Source organism: Columba livia, unplaced genomic scaffold (genome assembly GCF_036013475.1).
Source record: "Columba livia isolate bColLiv1 breed racing homer unplaced genomic scaffold, bColLiv1.pat.W.v2 Scaffold_299, whole genome shotgun sequence".
Taxonomy (NCBI): domain Eukaryota; kingdom Metazoa; phylum Chordata; class Aves; order Columbiformes; family Columbidae; genus Columba; species Columba livia.
The window spans coordinates 21,727-46,371 of NW_027043336.1; the positions used below are offsets into that span (position 1 = coordinate 21,727).

Sequence of the window (24,645 nt, forward strand, 5' to 3'; positions counted from 1 at the left end):
AGGTGCCGCACAGCCAGCCCTGGGCACAGAGCTCCATCAGCCCCTGCTCCCTCCCCTCACCAGGGCTGAGCCCAGGGGAGAGCAGGAGCCGAGATGGTGGCACCGGGCAAGGCGGCCACCAAGGCCACCTGCGTGGGCAGGGCTGGGAGGGGAGGCCAAGGCCCTGCCCGGGGCAGCCGGGGCTCTGGCAGCCACAGGGCTGCTCCTTGTGCCAGGGCAGCAGCGGGGACTGGGGCCAGGCTGCCGAAAGAGGGACCCGGGGGCTGTGACTCACCGATGAACCTCAAGGCGGCCTCTCGCAAGCTGGCCTGAGCAACCCCCAGGTACAGCAGGCTCTGACTCAAGTATTCTTCAGCCCTGCTCCTGTCCTGCTCCAGCTGCAGAGAGCACAAGGGTGTGAGCACGTCACTGTCCCTCCCCACTTGGCTGGATCAGTCTCTCCTCCAGGAACCCACGTTCCTCTTCCCCTCCGGCCATTCCCGTGTTCCTGCCAGGAGCCCTGTGGGGCTGAGAGACAGACACAGGCCGAGGGGTCCCAGGGGTGCTGAGAGCCCTCCCTCCTGCGGGGTGCGAGGAGGGCAGCAGGACACAGAGAAGAGTCCTTGGGGGCTCTGTTCTTGAGCACAGGGAACAAGGATGCAGCTCGGGGCTGCAGCAGAGCAGGGGAGGCACATCTGCAGAGCCCACAGCACAGACATGTGGGGCAGCCCCGTCCAGCCTGGGCCCTGGGCCTTGGGGGTTGTCCTCACCAAGCTCTCTCCAATCCTCCATTTCTGCTGTGCCTGCACCAGATCTTCAAGCTGTTTCCACTTGAGGAGCTCTGCTGCACCGAGGAGGGCTTCCCTGGCAACCTACGGAACAGCAGAAGCTGGGAGATGGCACCACGGTTGGGGCAGGAGACCTGGTGTCCCCCTGCTCTGGGCTTTGTTCCTGGGGTGATTCTGCCCTCAGGGAGCGGGGACATGCCCTGGCCCAAACGCCCAGGGGTCTCTTCCCTGCATCACTGCTCGGCTTTAAATCTGTACCTTGGCCACGCTCTGCACTTGGTCACTCATTCGGAAGAAGAGAGGGAGCAGGCCAAGTCGCACCATGTTCTTCATCTTTCTCTTGTCATTCCCCACCACCATCTTCATCAGGTCTCTGAAGAGGCTGATGGAGATCTTTCTCAGCTGGCTCAGTTCCTGGGAGGGAGCAGCACAGTAGGACCTGAGCACCAGCAGCTCTCTGCCCACGGGGAGCAGAAGCTCCTGCATGGCTGATGTGAGGGGAGACGCTCCAGGGCGGCATTGTGCACACTGCAGTTGTGGCCAGATCTGTGGCCCTGGGTCCATGAAAGGCCACTCGTGAGACTTGCTCAGACAGTGCCTGTGCCTCAAAGTGCTCTCCCAGCCAGCCAGCACCCCCAGCAGCCTCAGCAGCCATGGTGGGGAGGAGCTGTGGGAGCAGCGGGCAGGGAGAAGCTGGGCTGGGCTGCAGAACGCAGAAACCATCCCGCAAGAGCCCCGGGGAGAAAGCAGAGGAGAAGCCCTTGCTCCGATGGCTGGGCTGAAGGGCAGCTGTCATTGTCCAGTGCCCACCCGCGGGGCTCAGCCTTATACATCAGCCTTATACATCAGCCTTATACATCAGCCTTACGTCATCAAAGAAGGGCAGGAGAAATTCTGCCAGCCGCACAGCGATGGGACTGGCCTTCTCCCTCTCCAGCTGAGCCATCACGTTTCTGAAGATGACCAGAGCCTTCATCTTGATGGCCTTATTGCCGTACTGCAGGACCCACATCAGGTCTGGCAGCATGACCTCCATTTTTCTGGCCTGTATGAAGAAGAGAGTTTCCGTCTTGGGACCAGGTCGATGCCTGGAGAGCTCCCCAGGCAGCCCCCAGGCCCCACCATGGCAGGAAGGGCCTTTGGATCAGGCACCCCAGCGCCTGACTGCCAGCCAAGGCCAAGCCCGAACCCACTGCCCCGGCCCTTGGCTGCCAACACAGCTGCCCTTGGCGACACCCCACTCACCATCTCTCCTCTCTGTGACAGCGTCATCATGGCCCTGAGCAACAGGGAGAGCACCGCTGGTCTTCGTTGCCTCAGAAACCTCATGACTAGGTACACTGGAGCAAACTCCTCATCTTGCAGGTCACTGCTGGCCAGTATCTGAAAGCAAGCCAGCAGTGAGCGACCGGCAGAGCTGCTGGGGCTCCTGGCACCGTGCAGCTCCTGGGGCACCAGGAGCTTCTCCCAGTAACTCACAGCCAAGCGAAGGATGGCGGTGTCCACCCAGTGTGTATAAAAGACCCTATAGTGCCGGTCCTGCAGTTGGATGAGCAGCTCCTTCAACACGTTCTGCAGGGTCTGGGGCACGGAGAACATCACCTCCCACAGTGCCAGGGCAGTGCTGCAAGAAAGCGCTCTGTCAGCAGGGCAGCCTGGCCCACAGCAGCGTGTCCGGCTCCGCGCTGCAGGACGCTTGGGATGCCCTGGGCAGCAGCAGAGGCTGAGCTGGTGCTCCCGTGGGGCTGGCAGGAGCGCAGTGGGGGGCTCTGGGCTGGCTTGCTCAGCTGTGGCTGCTGCGGGCCTGGCTGACCCCCAGCGCTGGAAAGCGTGGTGGGATGGAGGGTCCTGCTCCTCGGGGGTGTCCTGCAGGATCCCTTGGCGCTGGCAGCCAGAGCGTCTCTGGGCCCCTCTCCCCACAGGGAACAAGCCCTCATGGCTTTTGGGGCCAGTACCTGTCTCCTGGTGGTGTGATTGTCAGCAGCGTCGAGACCACCTCCCCAGGGCACTTGTCAGCCATCCAGACAATTAGGGACATCACACTCCGCCGGGCTGGTGCCGTGTTGATGCACCGCAGGGCTTTGTGGATGCAGCTTGTGATCTTTGGCACCTGGAGGAGACACAGGTGAGGATGGTGCTGCCACTGGAGTGCAGCCCTTTCCTCAGATGTCCTTCCCATCCCTCTCTGCCGCCTTCAGGTGGCTTCACTTTACTGGGATTTGAGAGGAAGAGATGGATGGAGGGAGGAACAAGGCCTGACAGGGCCGAAGGGCAGGACAATCCAGCCAAAGGCCACTTACATCCACCAGCCAGAAATCGCAGTTTCTCTTGACCATGCCCAGCATGTTTCTGGCCACCTCCTTGTCAAAGGTGCTGGAGTCGCTCATCGCCTCGATGAACACCAGGACCATGTCTGTCCTCTCGGGAGGCTGGAGGTATTCTGCAAAGAGCTAAGGGAGGAAGGGAGGCAGCGAAGCCAAGTCACACTGAGTGCCCCGGTGCTGCTGCGTAGGCGGGCAGTGCCAGCAGCCCTGCAGAGACGCCCGGCGGTGCTGCGGCAGTGCCCGCAGCAAAGCTGGCAGCAGGGGCGGCAGTGACTGCATGGGAAGATGAGAAGAGAGGCCCGGGGAGAGGGGGGAGGGTTGGGGTCCTGGGCACAGGGTGCTGGCCCTGCCGTGAACCAGGGCTGGTGGCCAGCAGGACTGGGGCTGCTGCTGGGACACTGGAGAGCAGCCCTCGCATCGCCCCTGCTCGGGGACAGCAGGAACCCTCTCAGCAGGGACAGGGAGGCCCTGCCAGCCCCCTGATTGTGGAGGCCTTTGCTCTCACAAGTCCCCTGATGATGCCACCAACAAGAGTGCCAGCAAGATAGGAGCTCATTACCTTGGTGATGTGAGTAGCACTGGGCGAAGAGGTCAAGGAGGTGATACTGGCTTCCCAGTCCTCCTGGAGCTGTGCATTCTCTTCTGGCAGTGTCGCACCTAAAAAGCAGGGAAATACACAACAGTTGGTAAGACACAGCAGCTTCCCCAGTACCGGAAAGAGCTTTGAACTTGGAATGGCCGAGGAGGGAGGTTATGACCAACAGTCAGGGGAGGAGGTGGTGGAGAGCGGGGCCACCGAAAGGCTGACCCGCCTCCAGTGTACGTGTGCGAATGCTCCTGGCCCTGGAAACTCCAAGGCCATAGAGCTCTGCATGAAGTCCCACAGTTCAGTCCCCCGTGGCTGGAATAACAGTGATGAGGGAGACGTCTCGCGTGGCTGCAGTGCTGCGGGGCAGGAGCAGAGGAGGGACAGTGCTGGTGACATGGTGTTGTCTCTAGCAAGCAGGAGAAGGGTCCATCACAACACCCAGGAAGACAAGCAGAGGTACTGGCTGATGTGGCTGTGCAGAGGGATATATCCCACCACAGCTTCTCTTACAGTGTTGCTGACGCTTGAATTGGAAGAGGAAACAAAGAGTGTCCAAAGCCAAACAGCTGGTCTCTTCTTCCTTGAATGACAGTAATAGGAGGAGATGTCCTAGCAGCTGTCCAAGGATTGGCATCTCGATCTCAGCACAGGAATCACTTCCGTCCTCATTTGGATCAGCCTGGACAAGGGCAAAGGAAGTGCAGAAGGGCTGAGGGTATGTGGGGCCAAAGCCCTGAACCCAAGAGTGTGCCCAGGGCTGGATTGAGGGTGGTCAGAGCTTTGCAGGGCCCTGCAGAGCCCGTCTCCCAGAACAGCCCCATGCGGGCAGCGCTGCCAGACCTGGGCTCCCTCGGTGCTCCTTGGGCAGTCCCGGCCAACACAGGACTGGGGCAGATCTGGATCCTGGCAGAGCAGGGAGTGCCTGGTCCTTACCTTCAGCGAGGAGTAGTTGGCCAGCAAGAAACTCAGCACCCTCATCCTGCCCACAGCCCTCTCCCGCACAGATGCCCTCTCAGAGGTGGTGAACGTCAAGAGCATCTGGGAAGAGAGAAAATGCTGGTGAGCCCTGGGAGCAGCCATCGCTCCAGCAGAAGCAGCACTGCTCAAGTCCAGGGTTGCACTGGCCCAGTCCATTAAGGCTTCCTATAATCTGGAACAAAGCCTGTAATGGGATTCCTGCCCTCAGGCCTCTGGCAGGCTTGGGACAAATGCCCTGGGCCAGCCCTGTGGGCAGGCAGGAAGGCAGATGCCACCCTCTGCGGCCACTGTGCTGCGGAAGAGCCTGGCGGGCAGCCCCTGGTTCCCCGGGGAGGTGGGCACCCTCCTGGCAGCGCTCTCTGCACGGCACCGGGTGGGACTGTCACCTCTAGAGTGGACACCCCATCCCCAGGGTGAGGAACAGCCCTTGTGAAGCCCACTCTTCATACACCCCAGACCTGGAAGATATCCTGCATCTTCTCGTTGACTTCGGAGGCAGGAGAGTTGAGCGCCAATGCCACAAGCACGCTGTCCACAGCCTTCATGGTCTGCAAGGAAGACAACGAGTCGTGGCCATGTTTCCTGCCATCCCTCTCACCCCAAGAGACTGATCTGAACTCCCAGCAGCAAGGGAGGACTCGTGTGCTGATTCGCTGTGCCTGGGAGAGACCCAGGGGCAAATAATCTGCTGGCAGCAGAGCAGCCCATGGCACTGGACGTGGCCAGGCCCACAGGAACGGGGGAAGGGACAACAGTGAGAAAGTAAAGCCTGTCTGGGATCTCTGGTCATAGCACAGCACGGGGTGACCAGAGAGCAGCCCAGAGGGACCGGGGCTCCTGTAGCTCCCCCAGCACTTACCATGAAGTAGAGGTAAGGTTTCAGGCCCCTCATTTCCTCTTTTGAAGGAAGCATGAAGACGTTGGAGAAGCAGGCCTGGATGTGGTTCATGTCTTTGCCTTCCAGAACCTCCTCCACGAAGCTACAAAGAGAGAGGGGCCAGTAGGACACTGGTGCTGGGAGCAGTGCCTGGAGGTCTCGTACAGGTGGACAGGGGGCTCTGGGGCAGGAGTTCCCAGGAAGGATGGACAGGTACCTCATCTCAGCCATGGCAAATGAGGCAATGCGCTGCACCACTGCGGGCAGTTGGTCCCTGGGCTCCTCTTCCAGCAGCACCTGCACAGCACAGCCAGGATGGGACCTGCAGCTGCCAGCACCCAGCGCCACCAGCCTCCAGCCCTGCCAACGCTGTCCTCACAGGGTGCCGGTGCCGGGGGCATTGCCCACTTCCCCAGTGCTGCCAGGTTTCCACTCACCTTGTTATTCTCTGCCAGCTCGTATCCCTGGCAGAAGAGATCTAGGCCCTGGGACAAGTCGTCGTATGTTGCGGCTCTGAAGATCATGGCAATGCATTTAAGAAACTCCATCTTCTGTTCCTCGTCCTGGCAGTCAGGGGACAGAGAGACAAGCAGGGAGCGTGAGATGGGGACATGTGGCCAGCAGAACCGCAGCATGGGGGTGCAGTGCCAATTAGAGACCTGGGAGCAGCAGCTCTGCCCAGCCAGCACCCTCCAGCACCCGCAGCAGAGCCCCTGTCAGCAGACACCGGCACAGACACCTTTAAAGCGGCTGCGGTTACCTTTTCTGGGCTGCTGACAAAGGACATGATGGAGTCCATGTGTTCCAGTTCCACCTCATACACGGGTAACCAGCCAGCATCTAATAAAGGAGGAGAGCAGGGAGGGCTGCAGAGAGGGTTTGCAGGCAGGACAGAGCAGAAGGAGCTCTGCCCCATGTCCATTCCAGTGCCCGCTGCCCCGGCACAGTCTCCCCGTGCGTGTCAGGGCTGCAGGGTGCCCGGCAGACAGGCTGCGATGCTGGAGCCAGGCAGGACGGGGAAAGCGCCCAGTGCAGCGGGTGAGGAACTCGCTTCAGACGGGCAGGAAAGGTCCCCGTCCCGCAGCACGGCTGCCTCCTGCCCGCCCAGCTGCCTCTCGCTGCCCGTGCCCTGCAGCAGGAGCTGGGTCCCCTCTGCCCGCAGAGGCTGTGCTGGGGCCGGCTCCCAGCTCCGAGCAGCCCTGGGCTTCAGGCAGCATAATCACCACCCATGGAACCCCCTGCCAGCGCTTGGGGAACCGTGACCCTGGTGTCAAGCGGGGAGCGATCGCTGGACCCCACCCTGCCCAACAACCAGGGCCCCTCACTCACCGATCTGCGGTGGCTGGGCCACATCCACCTGGTTGGGCTGCGGTGGAGATGTGACCTCCTGGGGAGCCCCAACCTCCTCCTGCCAGGCCACCCGGGGGCGGCTGGGGGGTCTCTCCTGCCAGGCCAGCCTGCGTCGGATGGGGGGTCTTCCTGCCATTTTTCAGACAAAGGAAAGGACGAAAAATGGGGAAGGCGGACGCTTTGTCAAAATGCCTCGGTGTTGCAGCTCTGCCAGAGGCAGCGGTGAAGGGTGTGGGATGCGCCCGTGTGCTCCTCGTCGGGGAAAGACGTGAGCTCAGGAGCTCCTTGCTCCAAGTCTGCCGGGGGCAGCTAGAGCTGGGCTGTGGTTGGACTCGATGATCGTAAGGGTCGCTTCCAACCAAGAAGATTCTCTGGTTCTCTGACAGACGTGGGCTACGCTCGGGGCTCTCGCCGGCTCCGTGCTCGCACCCTGTCTCGTCACTGTCCTGTCGGACAGTGTGGGCTGGGCCCGCAGCTGCACTGATCACATGCGGGGCAGTGGGTGTCACCAAGTGACGTCACAAAGGGCCCCACTGTGACCCTGTGCCTGGGTGGGGAGGGTCAGGAGGTCCCCTTGGGAGGCTCAGGCCAGCTCAGCCCTGGGCACATGGCTGCTAAATTTCCATCCCAGTTTCTAGAAGTTCACCACCCATTGCTCTGAGCACAGTCCTGAACAGTCCATCGCACTGCTCCATTTCCCCAGCGGCTGGTGCATGGTGGGGATGTCACAGACACACTCAGTGCCATCTCCTTGCTCCAGGAGCATCCATCTATGGGGATGTTGCGGAAAGGAGTCCCGTTGTCTGGCTCAGTTCTCTCTGGGCTGCCAGGGGTGCAGATGCACTCGATCCCCCAATCACCCCTGGCCAAACCCGCAGCACTTGGGTCCAGGCTCCGGAGGAGGGAAGGGCCTGAGCCGTACCCAGGCCAAGAACTCCGGACAGGAGACCCACAGGGAAGCAGAAGAGCAGATGAACGCCGGGAACTTGTGGGCCTACAAGTCTCAGACACTTTTCTTACTGTGTGCAATGTGACTACGAGTCTATCAATTCATTCCATAAATACGACAGCGTGGGTGAGCCACTGTGAGCTCTCCCTGCTAAATAAGTGAGCTGTATGGCAATGGTTTTACTACTCACAGCTCAGTGGATGAGACCAATTTAAGTTTCATATTAATCATTTACCTTAAGTAGAGGCACACTAAATATAATCAATTCTTTAGGGACTTAAGGTGGTATGATTTTTAATATACTCTTTGCTTCGTGTTACTTGTAAGCTGGATTTGCTACAATTTTAAGCTGTGAAGTTCTGCTCATATCTACCAAAAGCAACTACAAACTACACTGATCGCTTACAAGATAAGGCACAGGAGCAGCTCTGGCTGTGCCTGCTGAGCACCACGCTGCCCCATGGAGAACAGCAGCACTGGCAGTGACTCCTGGGCCATGTCCAGCTGGGCAGAGATGATCTGAGGGCAGGTTGGCAGCAGACCCTGAGGCTGTGCCGGGGGTGGCCACATCTGGCTCCTCCCGGCAGGAGTTTGGAAAGTCCCTTCCCAGCTGTGAGCGCCAGGCCAAGGGCACGGGGCAGAAAGAGCCCACACCCCCAAGGGTCCCAGCCCCCCACTGGCCTCTGTCCCCAAACTACCAAAACTTCTAAATAGGCTCTGCCTCTACCTGAATTAACTTCAGTTTTAACAAAAAAAAACCCAAACTAAAGTATACTTCTGGGTGAGGATGGACCAGGTTCGGGATCAGGACCAGGGGTGCTGCAGGAGCAGGTGTCTCCCAGCACAGACAGGCCATGGGGACCTGTCGACCCCAGCACCCCTGGGCCCCAGCATGGCCCAGTTCAGCAGCCCGGGGCCCGAGGGCTCAGCCCAGGGACAGCCCCACAACCAGGGTCAGAGCGGTTCCTGCTGCTGCCCCGAGGGTCACCAGCCCCAGGCAGCCCTGAGCCAGAGTGCAGGTGTCTGAGCTGGGCTGAGCTGGAAGGGGCTGCAAAACAGCTCATCGGAGGAGGCGATGGAAGAAGGTGCCGTGTGTGTGGCACCGGGGGTGAACCGACACCCTCAGTTTGGTATCTGGACCCGTGCTGGGCTCGCACATGGACTAAGCCCCAGCTCAGAGCACAAATTGCTGTTCCCAGCCCTGGGTGCCAAGCGCTGGTCCTGCTCTCTCCTCCCTGGTACGGCCCGAGCGCACGACTGCCCTGTGGCCTCTATGGGTCTCTATGGTCTCTATGGGTCTCTATGGTCTCTATAGGTCTCTATGGTCTCTAAGGTCTCTATGGTCTCTGAGGGTCTCTATGGTCTCTGTGGGTCTCTATGGGTCTCTATGGTCTCTATGGTCTCTATGGTCTCTAAGGTCTCTATGGGTCTCTATGGTCTCTATGGTCTCTATGGTTTCTATGGGTCTCTATGGTCTCTATAGGTCTCTATGGTCTCTAAGGTCTCTATGGTCTCTGAGGGTCTCTATGGTCTCTGTGGGTCTCTATGGGTCTCTATGGTCTCTATGGTCCCTATGGGTCTCTATGGTCTCTATGGGTCTCTATGGTCTCTATGGTCTCTGTGGGTCTCTATGGTCTCTATGGTCTCTGTGGGTCTCTATGGTCTCTGTGGGTCTCTATGGGTCTCTATGGTCTCTATGGGTCTCTATGGTCTCCATGGTCACTATAGGTCTCTATGGTCTCCATGGGTCTCTATGGTCTCCATGGTCACTATAGGTCTCTATGGTCTCCATGGGTCTCTATGAGTCCCTATGGGTCCCTATGGATCTCTATGGGTCTCTGTGGCCTTGGGGAGCTCGGGTCAAAAGGAAGGACAGACTGGTGTGGGTATGGGATCTCTTAAGTGTCCTGGGACTGCTTTGCTCATCACTCTGTAACGGTTCCTGGGCTATTTAGTCCATAGGTGCCCAGAGAGGCAAAAAAGTTCATGAACCAACTTTCCAATTAAGGTTTCCTTCTTACAAAAACACACACTGCCATTTTCTCATTGGCAAAAGACTGAAAGTGGAAGCTGAAGCAGCACGTGCCTCTTGTGAAAACGGGTAACAACAGATGTTTCCATTCAGTCGATCCTTAATTTATTCCTGCACAAGAAAATGGTCCATTAATTTAATCTCTGGTGTCCAGGCAGGGCCTTGCTGATGTTCCTGTGTCACAGCAAGTGTGTGCATGTCAGGCTTTCTGCAGGTTTGTGACTGAGTTTTCCATTTTCCCTAACAAGGACAATCTTGCTGTGTGCTCCTGAAGTCTCCCATAAGCTGGTGGTTGAGAGAAGGATGGGGAGCTCCAGTGAGCTCAGGGAGGACCAGGCAGCACCACAGGCAAAGCCGACAGGAACTCGACTGGGTGAACATTAATGGAATTTATTGATAGAAGAAACAGGAACGTCTCCCCCATCTCTGGGCGGATCACCGTGCACCCTGAACCGATACAGGCAGGTGTAGTCCGGGTGGCCCCAGTTGCTCAGCACTTGCAGCCTGATGTAATTCACGACCCCAGGGAGCTCGTTCTGCAATGACAAGAAGAAATGAGTCGCCTTTTCCTCTCTGGCCCGTGAGCACTGACAGAAGTGCCGCAGTGACGGCCTCGATCAGCAGATTCCTTCCTGCTGCCCCGCGGGGGCTTTTGACCTGTCGTGGTGCAGACGTTCTTATCCTGGCCCAGGATGTTGCATCTAGGATGTTGTATTTTGGATGCTATATCTAGGAGGGTGTACCTGGGATGCTGTATCCGGGATGCTGTATCTAGGATGCTGTATCTCGGATGCTGTATCTAGGATGCTGTATCTCGGATGCTGTATTGGGGATCCTGTATCTGGGATGCTGTATCTAGGATGTTGTATCTGTGATGCTTTATCTAGGGTGCTGTGTCTAGGATGCTGTGTCTAGGATGCTGTATCTGGAATGCTGTATCTAGGATGCTGTATCGGGGATCCTGTATCTGGGATGCTGTATCTGGGATGCTGTATCTAGGATGCTGTATCTAGGATGATGTATCTATGATGCTGTATCTAGGATGCTGTATCTAGGATGATGTATCTGCGATGCTGTATCTGGGATGCTGTATATAGGATGCTGTATCTGGGAGGCTGTGTCTGGGATGCTGTATCTAGGATGCTGTATCTGGGATGCTGTATCTTCGGTGCTGTATCTGGGATGCTGTATCTGGGATGCTGTATCTATGATGCTGTATCTAGGATGCTGTATATATGATGCTGTATCTGGGGTGCTGTATCTGGGATGCTGTATCTAGGATGCTGTATCTGGGATGCTGCATCTGGGTTGCTGTATCTAGGATGCTGTATCTGGGATGCTGTATCTATGATGCTGTATCTAGGATGCTGTATATATGATGCTGTATCTGGGGTGCTATATCTGGGATGCTGTATCTAGGATGCTGTATCTGGGATGCTGTATCTGGGATTCTGTATCTAGTATGCAGTATTTAAGATGCTGTATATAGGATGCTGTGTCCAGAACGCTCTATCCGGGATGCTGTATCTAGCATGCTGTATCTAGGATGTTGCATCTCTGATGCTGTATCTAGGATGCTGTATCTGAGATGCTGTATCTGGGATGCTGTGTCGGGGATGCTGTATCTAGGATGCTGTAACTGGGATGCTGTATCTAGGATGCTGTATCTGGGATGCTGTATCTGGGATGCTGTATCTAGTAAACTGTATACAGAATGCTGTATCAGGGATGCTGTATCTGGGATGCTGTATCTGGGATGCTGTATCTAGTAAGCTGTATATAGTATGCTGTATCAGGGATGCTTTATCTGGGATGCTGTATCTGGGATTCTGTATCTAGAAGCTGTATATAGAATGCTGTATCTGGGATGCAGTATCTCAGAATATGTATGTGGGATGCTGTATCTAGTAAGCTGTATACGGGGTGCTGTATCTGGGATGCTGTATCTAAGATGTTTTATCTAGGTTATCTGTATAAATATGTGTACCCTGGACGAATAAAGTCAACTAAGCTCTGTCACTCACATTGAGTCGTCTCAGCTTTTTCCTCCGCCGCTCGCAAGCTTTGGTTTGGAAGACATCAGATTTGGAACATTAAGGAAGCTGTAACTGCCTTGGTGTTTCCTTCTCCCCGCAGTTGCATTTCTGGTTCTGTCTGTCGAGTTCTGCTCCTCTCCCGCACAAGGTGCTGATCGTGGGGCTCAGGGTGAGGGGGGGCAGGGAGGGCGGGGGGTCCGTGGGCTTCAATAAGTTTTGTTTGGGGTTTTTCAATCGCCTCTGTTGACACGTAGTATAACAACTGATTTCTGCAGTGCTAATGAATGAACAGGATACAGCATCCCAGATACAGCATCCTAGATACAGAATCCTAGATACAGCATCCCAGATACAGCATACTAGATACAGCATCCCAGATACAGGATCCTAGATACAGCATCAGAGATACAGCATCCCAGATACGGCAGCCCAGATAAAGCATCCTAGATACAGCAGCCTAGAAACAGTATCCCAGATACAGCATCCCAGATACAGCATCCTAGATACAGCATCCCAGATACAGCATCCCAGATACAGCATCCTAGATACAGCATCCTAGATACATCATCCCAGATCCAGCATCCCAGATAAAGCATCCCAGATACACCATCCTAGATACAGCATCCCAGATACAGCAACCCCTATACAGAATCCCAGATACAGCATCCTAGATACAGCATCCCAGATACAGCATCATAGTTACAGCATCATAGATACAGCAGCCCAGATACAGCATCCTAGATACAGCATCCCAGATACAGCATCCAAGATACAGCGTCCCATATACAGCACCCCAGATACAGCATCCTAGATACAGCATCCCAGATACATCATCCCAGATACAGCACCCCAGATGCAGCATCATAGATACAGCATCCCAGATACAGAATCATAGATACAGAATCCCAGATACAGCATCCCAGATACAGCATCTGAGAGAGAGCATCCTAGATAAAGCATCCCAGATAGAGCATCCTAGATAAAGCATCCTAGATACAGCATCCTAGATAAAGCATCCTAGATACAGCATCCCAGATACAGCGTCCCAGATACATCATCCCAGATACAGCATCCCAGATACAGCATCCTAGATAAAGCATCCTAGATACAGCATCCTAGATACAGCATCCTAGATAGAGCATCCTAGATACAGAATCCCAGATACAGCATCCTAGATACTGAATCCCAGATACAGCATCCCAGATACAGGATCCCCAATATAGAATCCCAGATACAGCATCCCAGATACAGCATCCTAGATACAGCATCCCAGATACAGCATCCCAGATACAGCATCATAGATACAACATTCTAGATATAGCATCCCGGATAGACCATCCCGGATACAGCATCCTATATACAGCATCCTAGATACAGAATCCTAGAAACAGCATCCCAGATAAATCACCCCAGATACAACAACCTAAATACAGCATCCAAGATTCAGCATCCCAGAAACAGCAACCTAGATACAGCATCCCAGATACATCATCCCAGATACAGCGTCCCAGTTACAGCATCAAGGTACAGCATCCCAGATACAGCATCCCAGATACAGCATCCCAGACAAAGCATCGTAGATACAGCATGCTAGATACAGCATTCTAGATACAGCATCCCAGATACAGCATCCTAGATACAGCATACTAGATACAGCATCGCAGATACAGGATCCCCAATACAGAATCCCAGATACAGCATCCTAGATACAGCATCCTAGATACAGCATCCTAGATACAGCACACCAGATACAGCATCATAGCTACAGCATCCCAGATACAGCATCCCAGATACAGCATCCTATATACAGCATCCCAGATACAGCATCCTATATACAGCATCCCAGATACAGCATCCCAGATACAGCATACTAGATACAGCATCCTAGATACAGCTTCCCAGATACAGCATCCCAGATACAGCATCCCAGATACAGCATCCTAGATACAGCATCCCAGATACAGCATCCTGGATACAGCATCCTAGATACAGCATCCCAGATACAGCATGCTTGATACAGCATCCCAGATACAGCATCCTAGATACAGCATCCCAGATACAGGATCCTAGATACAGCATCCCAGATACAGCATCGTAGATACAGCATCCTAGATACAGCACCCCAGATACAGCATCCTAGATACAGCATACTAGATCCAGCGTCGCAGATACAGGATCCCCAATACAGAATCCCAGATACAGCATCCTAGATACAGAATCCTAGATACAGCAACCCAGATATAGCATCCTAGATACAGCATCCCAAATACAGCATCCCAGATACAGCATCCTAGATACAGCATCCCAGATCTATCTTCCCAGATACAGCAACCCAGATACAGCATCCTAGATACAGCATCCCAGATACAGGATCCCCAATACAGAATCCCAGATACAGCATCCTAGATACAGCATCCCAGATACAGCATCCCAGATACAGCATCCTAGATAGAGCACCCCAGATACATCATCATAGATACAGAATCCTAGATACAGCATCCCAGATACAGCATCACATATACAGCATCCTAGATAGAGCATCCCAGATACAGCATCCCAGATACAGCATCCTAGATACATCATCCTAGATACAGCATCCCAGATACGGGATCCTAGATACAGCATCCTAGATACAGCACCCCAGATACAGCATCCTAGATACAGCATCCTAGATACAGCATCCCAGATACAGCATCCTAGATACAGCATCCTAGATACAGCATCCCAGATACAGCATCCTAGATACATCATCCTAGATACAGCACCATAGATATTGCATCCTAGTTACAGCATCCCAGATACAGCATCCCAGATACAGCATCATAGATAAATCATCCTAGATACAGCATCCCAGATACAGCATCCCAGATACACCGTCCCAGATACATTACCATAGATATTGCATCCCAGATACAGCATCCCAGATACAGCATCAAGATAAAGTATCCTAGATACAGCATCCCAGATACGGCATCCCAGATACAGTTTCCTAGATACAGCATCCTAGTTACAGCATTCCAGATACAGAATCCCAGATACATCATCCCAGATACAGAATCCTAGATACAGCATCCCAGATACAGCATCGTAGACAGAGCATCCCAGATACAGCATCCAAGATATAGCATCCCAGATACAGCATTCCAGATGCAGCACCCCAGATACATCATCATAGATACAGAATCCTAGATACAGCATCCCAGGTACACCGTCCCAGATACATAGTCATAGATATTGCACCCCAGATACAGCATCCCAAATACAGCATCCTAGATACAGCATCCCAGATACAGCATCCCAGATACAGCATCCCAGATACAGCATCATAGATATTGCATCCCAGATACAGCATCCCAGATACAGCATCCTAGATACAGAATCCTAGATACAGCATCCTAGATACAGCATCATAGATACAGCATCCTAGATACAGCATCCTAGATAGAGCATCCCAGATACAGCATGATAGATACAGTATCCTAGAGACAGTATCCTAGATACAGCATCTTAGATACAGCATCCCAGATACAGCATCCCAGATACAGCATCCTAGATACAGCATCCCAGATACAGCATCTCAGATACAGAATCCCAGATACAGCATCCCAGATACAGCATCCCCGATACAGCATCCCCGATACAGAATCCCAGATACATAATCCTAGATACAGCATCCCAGATACAGCATCCCAGATACAGCATCCTAGATACAGCATCCTAGATATGGCATCCCAGATACAGCATCCGCGATACAGAATCCCAGATACAGCTTCCTAGATACAGCACCCTAGATACAGCATCCTAGATACAGCATCCTAGATACAGAATCTAGATACAGCATCGCAGACACAGCATCCCAGATACAGATTCATAGATACAGCATCCTTGATACAGCATCCCAGATACAGCATCCCACATACAGCATCCTAGATACAGCATCCTAGATACAGCATCCCAGACACAGCATCCCAGATAAACCATCCCAGATACAGCATCCCGTATACAGCATCCCAGATACAGCAACATAGATACTGAATCCCAGATACAGCATCCCAGATACAGCATCCTAGATACAACACCCCAGATACAGCATCGTAGATACAGCATCCCTGATACAGCATCATAGATACAGAATCCCAGACACAGCATCCCAGATACAGCATTCCAGAGAGAGCATCCTAGATAAAGCATCCTAGATACAGCATCCTAGATACAGCATCCCAGATACAGCATCCCAGATACAGCATCCCAGGTACAGAATCCCAGATACAGCATCCCAGATACAGCATCCTAGATACAGCATCCTAGATACAGCATCCCAGATACAGCATCCCAGATACAGCATCCCAGGTACAGAATCCCAGATACAGCATCCCAGATACAGCATCCTAGATACAGCATCCTAGATACAGCATCCCAGATACAGCATCCCAGGTACAGAATCCCAGATACAGTATCCCAGATACAGCATCATAGATACATCATCCTAGATACAGCATCCCGGATAGAGCATCCCGGATACAGCATCCTAGATACAGCATCCTAGATACAGAATCCTAGAAACAGCATCCCAGATAAATCACCCCAGATACAACATCCTAAATACAGCATCCAAGATTCAGCATCCCAGATACAGAATACCAGATACAGCATCCCAGATACAGCATCCCAGATACAGCATCATAGATACAGCATCCCAGATGCAGCATCCCAGATACAGCATCCCAGATACAGCATCCCAGATACAGCACACCAGATACAGCATCATAGATACATCATCCTAGATACGGCATCCTAGATACAGCATCATAGATACAGCATCCCAGATATCGCATCCTATATACAGCATCCCAGATACAGCATCCTAGATACAGCATCCGAGATACAGCGCCATAGATACATCATCCTAGATACAGCATCCCAGATACAGCATCCCAGTTACAGCATCATAGATACAGCATCCTAGATACAGCATCGCAGATACAGGATCCCCAATACAGAATCCCAGATACAGCATCCTAGATACAGCATCCCAGATACAGCATCCTAGATAGAGCATCCCAGATACATCTCAGATACAGCATCCCAGATACAGGATCCCCAATACAGAATCCCAGATACAGCATCCTAGATACAGCATCCCAGATACAGCATCCTAGATAGAGCATCCCAGATACATCTCAGATACAGCATCCCAGATACAGCACCCCAGATACATCATCATAGATACAGAATCCTAGATACAGCATCCCATATACAGCATCCCAGATATAGCATACTAGATACAGCATCCCAGATACAGCATCGTAGATACAGCATCCTAGCTACAGCACCCCAGATACAGCATCATAGATACAGCATCCCAGATACAGCATCCCAGATACAGCATCCCAGGTATAGCATCCTAGATAAAGCATCCTTGATACAGCATCCCAGTTACAGCATCCTAGATACAGCATCCCAGATACAGGATCCTAGATACAGCATCATAGATACAGCATCCTAGATACATCATCCTAGATAGAGCATCCCAGATACAGCATCCTAGACAAAGTATCCTAGATACAGCATCCCAGATACAGCATCCCAGATACGTCATCCCAGATACATCATCCCAGATACAGCATCCCAGATACAGCATCCCAGATACAGCATCCTAGATACAGCATCCTAGATACAGAATCCTAGATACAGCACCCCAGATACAGCATCCTAGATACATCATCCTAGATACAGCATCCCAGATACAGCATCATAGATACAGCATCCCAGATACAGCATCCCAGATGCAGCATCCCAGGTATAGCATCCTAGATAAAGCATCCTAGATACAGCATCCCAGATACAGCATCCTAGATACAGCATCCCAGATACATGATCCTAGATACAGCATCATAGATACAGCATGCTAGATTCAGCATCCTAGATAGGGCATCCCAGATACAGCATCCTAGACAAAGTATCCTAGATACAGCATCCCAGATACAGCATCCCTGATACAGCATCCCAGATACATCATCCCAGATACAGCATAATAGTTATTGCATCCCAGATACAGCATCCCAGATACAGCATCCCAGATACAGCATCCTAGATACAGCATCCTAGATACAGCATCCTAGATACATCATCCTAGATACAGCATCCCAGATACAGCATCCTAGATACAGCATCCTAGATACAGCACCCCAGATACAGCATCCTAGATACATCATCCTAGATACAGCATCCCATATACAGCATCCCCGATACAGAATCCCAGATACAGCATCCTAGATACAGCATCCCAGACACAGCATCCCAGATACAGCATCCCAGATACAGCATCCTGGATACAGCATCCCAGATACATTATCCTAGATACAGCATCCTAGATACAGCATTCTAGATACACCCCTAGATACAGTAAGTTTTGTTTGAGGTTTTTCAATCACCTCTGTTGACACGTCGTATAACAACTGATTGCTGCAGTGCTAATGAATGAACAGGAGGATGAGCAACAGACTGCAGAAATTGTTTGGCTTTTGGTTTATTGAAAAATTATTATTTAACTCAAAAAGCAATAAGATCTTGCAGTGGTCTTCTAACATCTAGTGACAGCTTTTTAATGTACCGGTTTGGAACTTTGAGATGATTTTTGATATGAAGCGGCTGTTCCATTGTGGAATAGTGCAGGAGTAAACTCTTGCATTTCAGCATTTCTGGCAGATGTGCAGCTTGATAAAGACCTCAGGCTGCTTGGTTTAATCAGACTTTTGTAGATCCCACCTTCACTGGTCAAAGCACCGGCTGCCAATGTGTTTTCTGGTGTTGTCACTGCTTTCTGAGCAAAGACGGCAGAGGCAGCAGCTCTACTGGTGTTGTGTGTTTTATTGAAACATGGATATCTGCAGGAACTTCAACCTGAAAGCTCAGAAAGCTGTGGTTGGTGGTATATCTGTGTAATGTCTGTAGATTCTTCTGCAGATGTTCTTATGCCAGCGAGCACGGAACGTTTGTGAGTGTGACCTGCTGTGCGGTTAGAAGGAAGAAAGATGTGTGAGCTGCAGCAGCAGGAAGGCTGCAGCCGTGTAAGCCGGGGTGCAAACGGCACGAAACGGGCTGCAGCGGCGGAGCCCTCGGTCCCGGGCCGTCCTGGGCGGGCGCAGCCCGAGCGCTCCCGGCCCCGCTGCCGCTGACCCGCCGGGGCCGGGGCCGCGCTGCGGGCGGACAGCGCCGCTCTGCGGCCGCCGGCGGCTCCGGGCCGGGAGGGGGGGCGGGGCCCGGTGGCGGACGCGGACGGGATTGGCTCCTGCGCGGGATGGGCGGGGCCACGCTGCAGGAGCGCGCGGGCCGAGGAGCGCGTGCCGGCGGTGCGGCGGCGGGAGCAGCGCGCGAGGAGCGGCGGGGCCGGAGGTGAGCGAGGGGCGGGCGGACAGCGGGGAGACTGGACGGGGCCGCCCCGGTCCCGGCTGAGGGGGGAGGCTGGAGGGGGAGGGACGGGCTGGGTTCGGCAGGAGGAAGGCGAGGGGCAGCCAGCCGCAAGAGCGCGGCCCCGGGCCGGGCCGGGCAAGGGGCGAGGGGGAAACACGCGGGCGGCTGTGAGGGAAGGGAGCCCCGGGCTGAGCGCTGCGCGGGGCTCGGGCGGGGCCGTGGGGCGGAGGGGGGAGCCCGCGGTGCCGCAGGGCAGAGGGAGGAAAGCGAGCGGGAGGGGGCAGCGCCGGGTCGGGAGCGGCGCAGGCGGGGCCGGGGCCGCCGTGGGGGCGCCAGGGGGCGCGAGGGGCGGGGGCGGCGCTGCCGCGGGGAGGGGCCGGGAACGGGGGGAGCGGCGGAGGAGCCTGAGGGCGGGACGGAAGGAGCTTGGGCGGGAAAGGCTGAGGGAGCTCAGGGAGGGGTGACATCGGGGAGGCTTTGGCGGGAAAGGCTGAGGGAGCTCAGGGAGGGGGGACATCGGGGAGGCTTTGGCGGGAAAGGCTGAGGGAGCTCAGGGAGGGGGGGACATCGGGGAGGCTTTGGCGGGAAAGGCTGAGGGAGCTCAGGGAGGGGGGGACATCGGGGAGGCTTTGGCGGGAAAGGCTGAGGGAGCTCAGGGAGGAGATGGCGTCGGGGAGGCTGCAGTGGGCAATGCTGAGGTAGCTCAGGACGGGATGGCACTCAGGTGTGGTTCCAAAGGGAAATGCTGAGGTACCTTGAGGAATGGACGCTGGGCTGGGAACTATGAACACATCAGGTTGGTTCAGAGAGTGTTCATGACAGAAATTTGTGCAGTGAAGGATTCCAGCAAAGAGAGGGAGAAGAGCCAAACTTAGATCAGGCCTCCTAGGCCGCCTGCAGGTTTGGGGACAGGGATGACGAGGTTGTTAATCCGGTCCTAACTGTTTCTTTCTCTGTCCCTCTCTTGCAGCACCTGACTGAATGGAGGAGCAAGTGGACGGGAAGCTCCTGCGCCACACACAGATCACATTTGTTATAAATAAGAGCCAATAAATCGATTCTGAGTCAATCAATCGATTTTATTTAGCAAGCGGTAATTAGGCAAAACAGCGCTGGGTGACCGGGGGAAGCTCAGTTCCGCCAACAGGCACACCACTCAACTTTTCGTGTGTGCTTATATATGTTATACGCTCGTTCACACGCTGGGAATTTCCGTCTCTGGAACCTTGTTACCTGTGGCACCATCCGGGAGTCCTGTTACCTGTGGCACCATCCGGGAGTCCTGTTACCTGTGGCACCATCCGGGAGTCCTGTTACCTGTGGCACCATCCAGGCAATCCAGGCATTGGCTTAACTACTACTACAAGGTTCTACAAAACATAATCAAACTTGCACAAGCGCAGTTACTGCTTACAACAATATGCATAATATAATTGAATCCTACTCGATTTGTTCAACATTAACAATTTTGGCCATCACTTATTCCAAGGGTGACCGTGCTGTTCGACACGGGGTTGTTCTGCTGAACAGCTCTGGGGAGAACTGGAAGGTTCTTTTCCCTTCCCCCCCCTCGCCTTGTGAGGTAAACCGTGGGGAGCCAGTGGTTTCTGCAGCCCCTGAACTGTTGGCAGCCAGCGGATCTTTCACCCGTTTCTCTTGCAGGACATGTTCCCTGTGGCCTCATCTGCCACCCCGACAGGGAGCACATCCTGTACCCCCTGGGCTGTACGGTGCTGATTCAGCACGTGGACACTAAGAAACAGAGTTTCTTGCATGGCCACGCCGATAACGTGTCCTGCGTTGTCGTGTCCAGGGATGGGATGTACGTCGCTTCAGGACAAGTCACCTGCATTTAATTCAAGGTGGGTAATGCTCTGATTTTAACCGCTTAGTATTGACCAGAGAAATTGGAGTTGGCTTGCCAGTGGTGGGAACACCTTTCGTTTATTTTTTCTTTGGTTGGAAAATAAATATCTGCAATGGGAAGATGTTGAAGGGAATGGGAAATTGTAGTTACTCCATTGCTGGCTGTGCCTTTATGTTTTTGTAAAACATGAAGCAGTCTCCCTAGGATTGAGGGATTTTTAGTTCCAGTCCTTTTTATCCAAAGTGTTGTGGGCGTGTGGCAGCCAAAATCTCATTAGACATTAATTAATAAGTGCTGGTTTATTTCAAGTGAGACCTGAGTTCCAGAGCTGCTTATTACTTTCAAAAGCCCTTGACAGGTACCTACGTACATTTTCAGACCTCTCAAGTTCTTTTCGTTTTATTTTTGCCTGTTTGAAAGACCTCAAGACACTTGGAAGGGATCAGGTTTTAGTGCTTTCAGTATTTTAAAACCTAAGTCAAATACTCAGTGTCTCAGGGTAAATGTAGGTGCTGAAATGAAGCAGAGCTACTCAAGTGCTCAGCTGGAATAATGCTTCTCACAGCACCCAGTCTGAAGCCTCTTTGTGTCAGGGGTGCCCAGGGCTGCAGAGAAGCTTGGGCTGGGCTCCTTCTAACAACTTTCCTGCCAGAGAACGTTGTTCTCCCTGATCCTGCGAGTTACATCTCATGCTCTGCCATCCCCCCCTTCTGCTTTGCCCCGCAGGCAGACGTCATCCTCTGGGATTTCCCAAAGCAGGAGTTACTTGCTCGGCTCTCGCTGCACGAGGGCAAAGTCGAGGGACTCTCGTTCTCGCCCAGAGGCATTTATCTTGTGTCCCTGGGAGGCCAGGACGACGGCAGGTAAGGATTTCCGCTTCTTGGCACAAGATTTTTGACAAGAATCAGATTCTATGGGCGGCCTGAGACGTTTTTCCAGGGAGGGTGGTGAGAGCCTGTCCCAGGTTGGCCAGAGAGGTGGTGGCTGAACCATCCCTGGAGACATCCCAGGCCAGGCTGGACGGGGCTCTGAGCACCCTGAGCTGCTGAAGATGTCCCTGTCATGGCAGGGGGGCACTGGGGAGCTGGGAAGGTCCCTCCAACCCAAGCTGTTCTGTGATTCTGTATGATTTGAGTCGTGCTCCGCAGAAGGAATCTGATAAATCCACGTAGCCTTGCTTCAGGAGCAGGGGATGTAAACTGCAATTCCACACTTTGGTGACAAGTTTTTTCTTGGGTAGAATCTCTACAAAGTTACTTCTGTTGTGTGTCCTGGTAGGAACAGACTGCAGGACAATAGGCTTTGTCTTGCTTTTGTTTTTTAGTAATTGACTTCCAAGCAGTGTCAAAAAGCGAAGCTGTTTCAAGGCTTTCTTCTCCTGCAGGGTGATGGTGTGGGACGTCAGTAAGAGAGAGGCTGTGTGCGGGAGCCCGGCCTCGCCGCGCAGCGCCGGCAATGCCAACGTCGTCATGTGCTCCAGCTGCAGGGACGAGGTGTTTGTCACTGCTGGAAAGTAAGGGTTTGTTGAGAGGAACGAGCAGAGCGAGAGAACCCCTGGCCCTATTTCCTTTGACAAAGAGTCTTTATTGAACTACAAGGAAACTTAAGCAACTGTGTGCTTGTGTTGTTTCTTTTTACTCTGAATGGACTCATGAATACCCGTCAGGTTGTAGCTTTAAGGCATTTCTGCTTGTTCTCCATGTAACAATATGTTTTCAGAGCAGCACACAGGGGCCCACGTGCGTCACTTCAGCTCCTGATAGCAGGATTTTGTACTTGGCATTCCCCGTGCAGTGTTTAACATATTTAGTTGCCAGTGTTTACACAAGAAAAGCAGTCAATGAGTGCCCTTGAACAATGGCTAATTAATGTCGAAACAGTGATGTCTTGCCGGTCGTTGGATGATCTCCTGTCCTCACCAGATGTGATGTACAGTTGGTCACTGGCTTGTAACAAAAGTTGTACAAAACGTCGCGTTTTGCAAGGATTTGCGGCAGCGCCCATATATCCAGGCTGACGTTTAAACGCGTTGAGGGCCTGCACCTCCCTGTACATCAGGGACGGCTTTGGATGCTCTTGGCTGCACTCGCACTTATGAGTGCTCGCCTTTGCAATTTTAGCACTTTGGTAAATGTAAGGGTGACTCTGCTTAAAGATATGACATCGTCTCTGACATCGTCAATTAAATTGCACTAGAAAAGAGTTGAAAGTGCCCTCACATATGTTTTTGCTGAAGCCTTAAGATTTTTGATTTACCCGGAGAAAGTTTCCATAAGAGACTTCTCTGATATTGTTCTTTTTCTCCGTATTGAAAGATCAGAATAATGGAGCCTTGTGAAGGCTTTTTACTTCTTGTAGTACTGAAAAAACTTGGAGGTTTCTGCGTCTGTGGATTTGATCCCACTCTATTTGTTCTTCTAGTTTCACCATTCGAGTGTGGGAACTCGATACAGCAACTAAAACAATCCATCCATCTGAATGCTACGCGGGGCAACTGAGAGGAATCAGCGTGTGTGTTCAGGTACGTTTCAGCCAAGATGACTTTGCTAAACTAAGAAACTCTGTACAGACCAGAGAAAACCCACAAGTTTCTCTAATAACGCTGGAAATGTTGGTCCCAAGCGCGTGACGGCAGTGAAGTTCCTCAGCATTGGCCATGGCAGTTGATCTCCCACGGCCTCTGGGAAAGAGTGTTCTGGATGCTCCTCAAGAGAAGCAGCACGTATTACGGTCACGGGCTCCGGCACCCGTATTTTTATGCTTCAAAATATGATCTAGATTTGGTTAGAAAGTGTCTGGCGTTCAGCAGTGTTCTGGATCTGTGCGTGTGATGGAACAGAAACATTGGCTGGGTTCCCCCAGATGAACTCTTGGCAATCCACTGAACTAAAGCTGTTGATGCAGCCCAGTGTCAGGCGTGGGACACGGGCCTCAGGATCCAGACCGTGATCTCTTTTTCTTTATGCTTTCTTATAGATGACAGACGATGATGGTGATTTTCATCTTGGCACGACGAGTGGAGATGTCCTGAAAGTGAACACAAGCAGCAAGGTGCTGACTGCCTGTGGGCCCCAGAAGAAGAAGTTGAGCATGGTGAGTAGCAGCTCTGTGACTCCAATTCTGTCCTTGTCCTGCTCTTTGTCAGTGACTGAAGGTCGAGCAACCTGCGGGAGAACCATCACAAAGCGGATTCTCAGACTAACGCTTTTCCTGCGCTGTCAGGAACGACCCCTGAACGACCACCAGAGGCCACTGCGCATGCTTAGAGTAGTTCCAAGGTGTTGCAACTGATATTGTGAAATAATTGTGTAACCTAATGAATATGCAATATACACGTTGTAACTTCAATGAATATGTATGTAACCAAATTGTATAGAATGGTGAGGTTTGAATCAGTGGTCGGAACCAGCTTTGGGTGCGAGCCCCTGGTTTCCCAGCGCTGAAATAAAGCACCGCATATAAC

General features: G+C 53.0%; 1 protein-coding gene and 1 long non-coding RNA gene across 2 annotated transcripts; one reads left to right on the forward strand and one right to left on the reverse strand.

Annotated features, from left to right (window-relative positions):
* Window positions 1-786: 786 nt before the first annotated feature.
* On the reverse strand, window positions 787-2,424 carry LOC135578060 (uncharacterized). Its single transcript, XM_065048249.1, has 4 exons — window positions 2,247-2,424; window positions 2,013-2,150; window positions 1,636-1,812; window positions 787-1,181 (listed from the first exon to the last, which is right to left on the reverse strand). The coding sequence occupies exons 1-4, from the start codon at window positions 2,364-2,366 to the stop codon at window positions 1,014-1,016; spliced, it is 603 nt and encodes a 200-aa protein (XP_064904321.1). The 5' UTR covers window positions 2,367-2,424; the 3' UTR covers window positions 787-1,013.
* A 21,172-nt stretch (window positions 2,425-23,596) lies between these two features.
* On the forward strand, window positions 23,597-24,431 carry LOC135578065 (uncharacterized). Its single transcript, XR_010469439.1, has 3 exons — window positions 23,597-23,703; window positions 24,159-24,233; window positions 24,328-24,431. It is a non-coding gene; the product is annotated as an uncharacterized LOC135578065 (long non-coding RNA).
* Window positions 24,432-24,645: the final 214 nt, after the last annotated feature.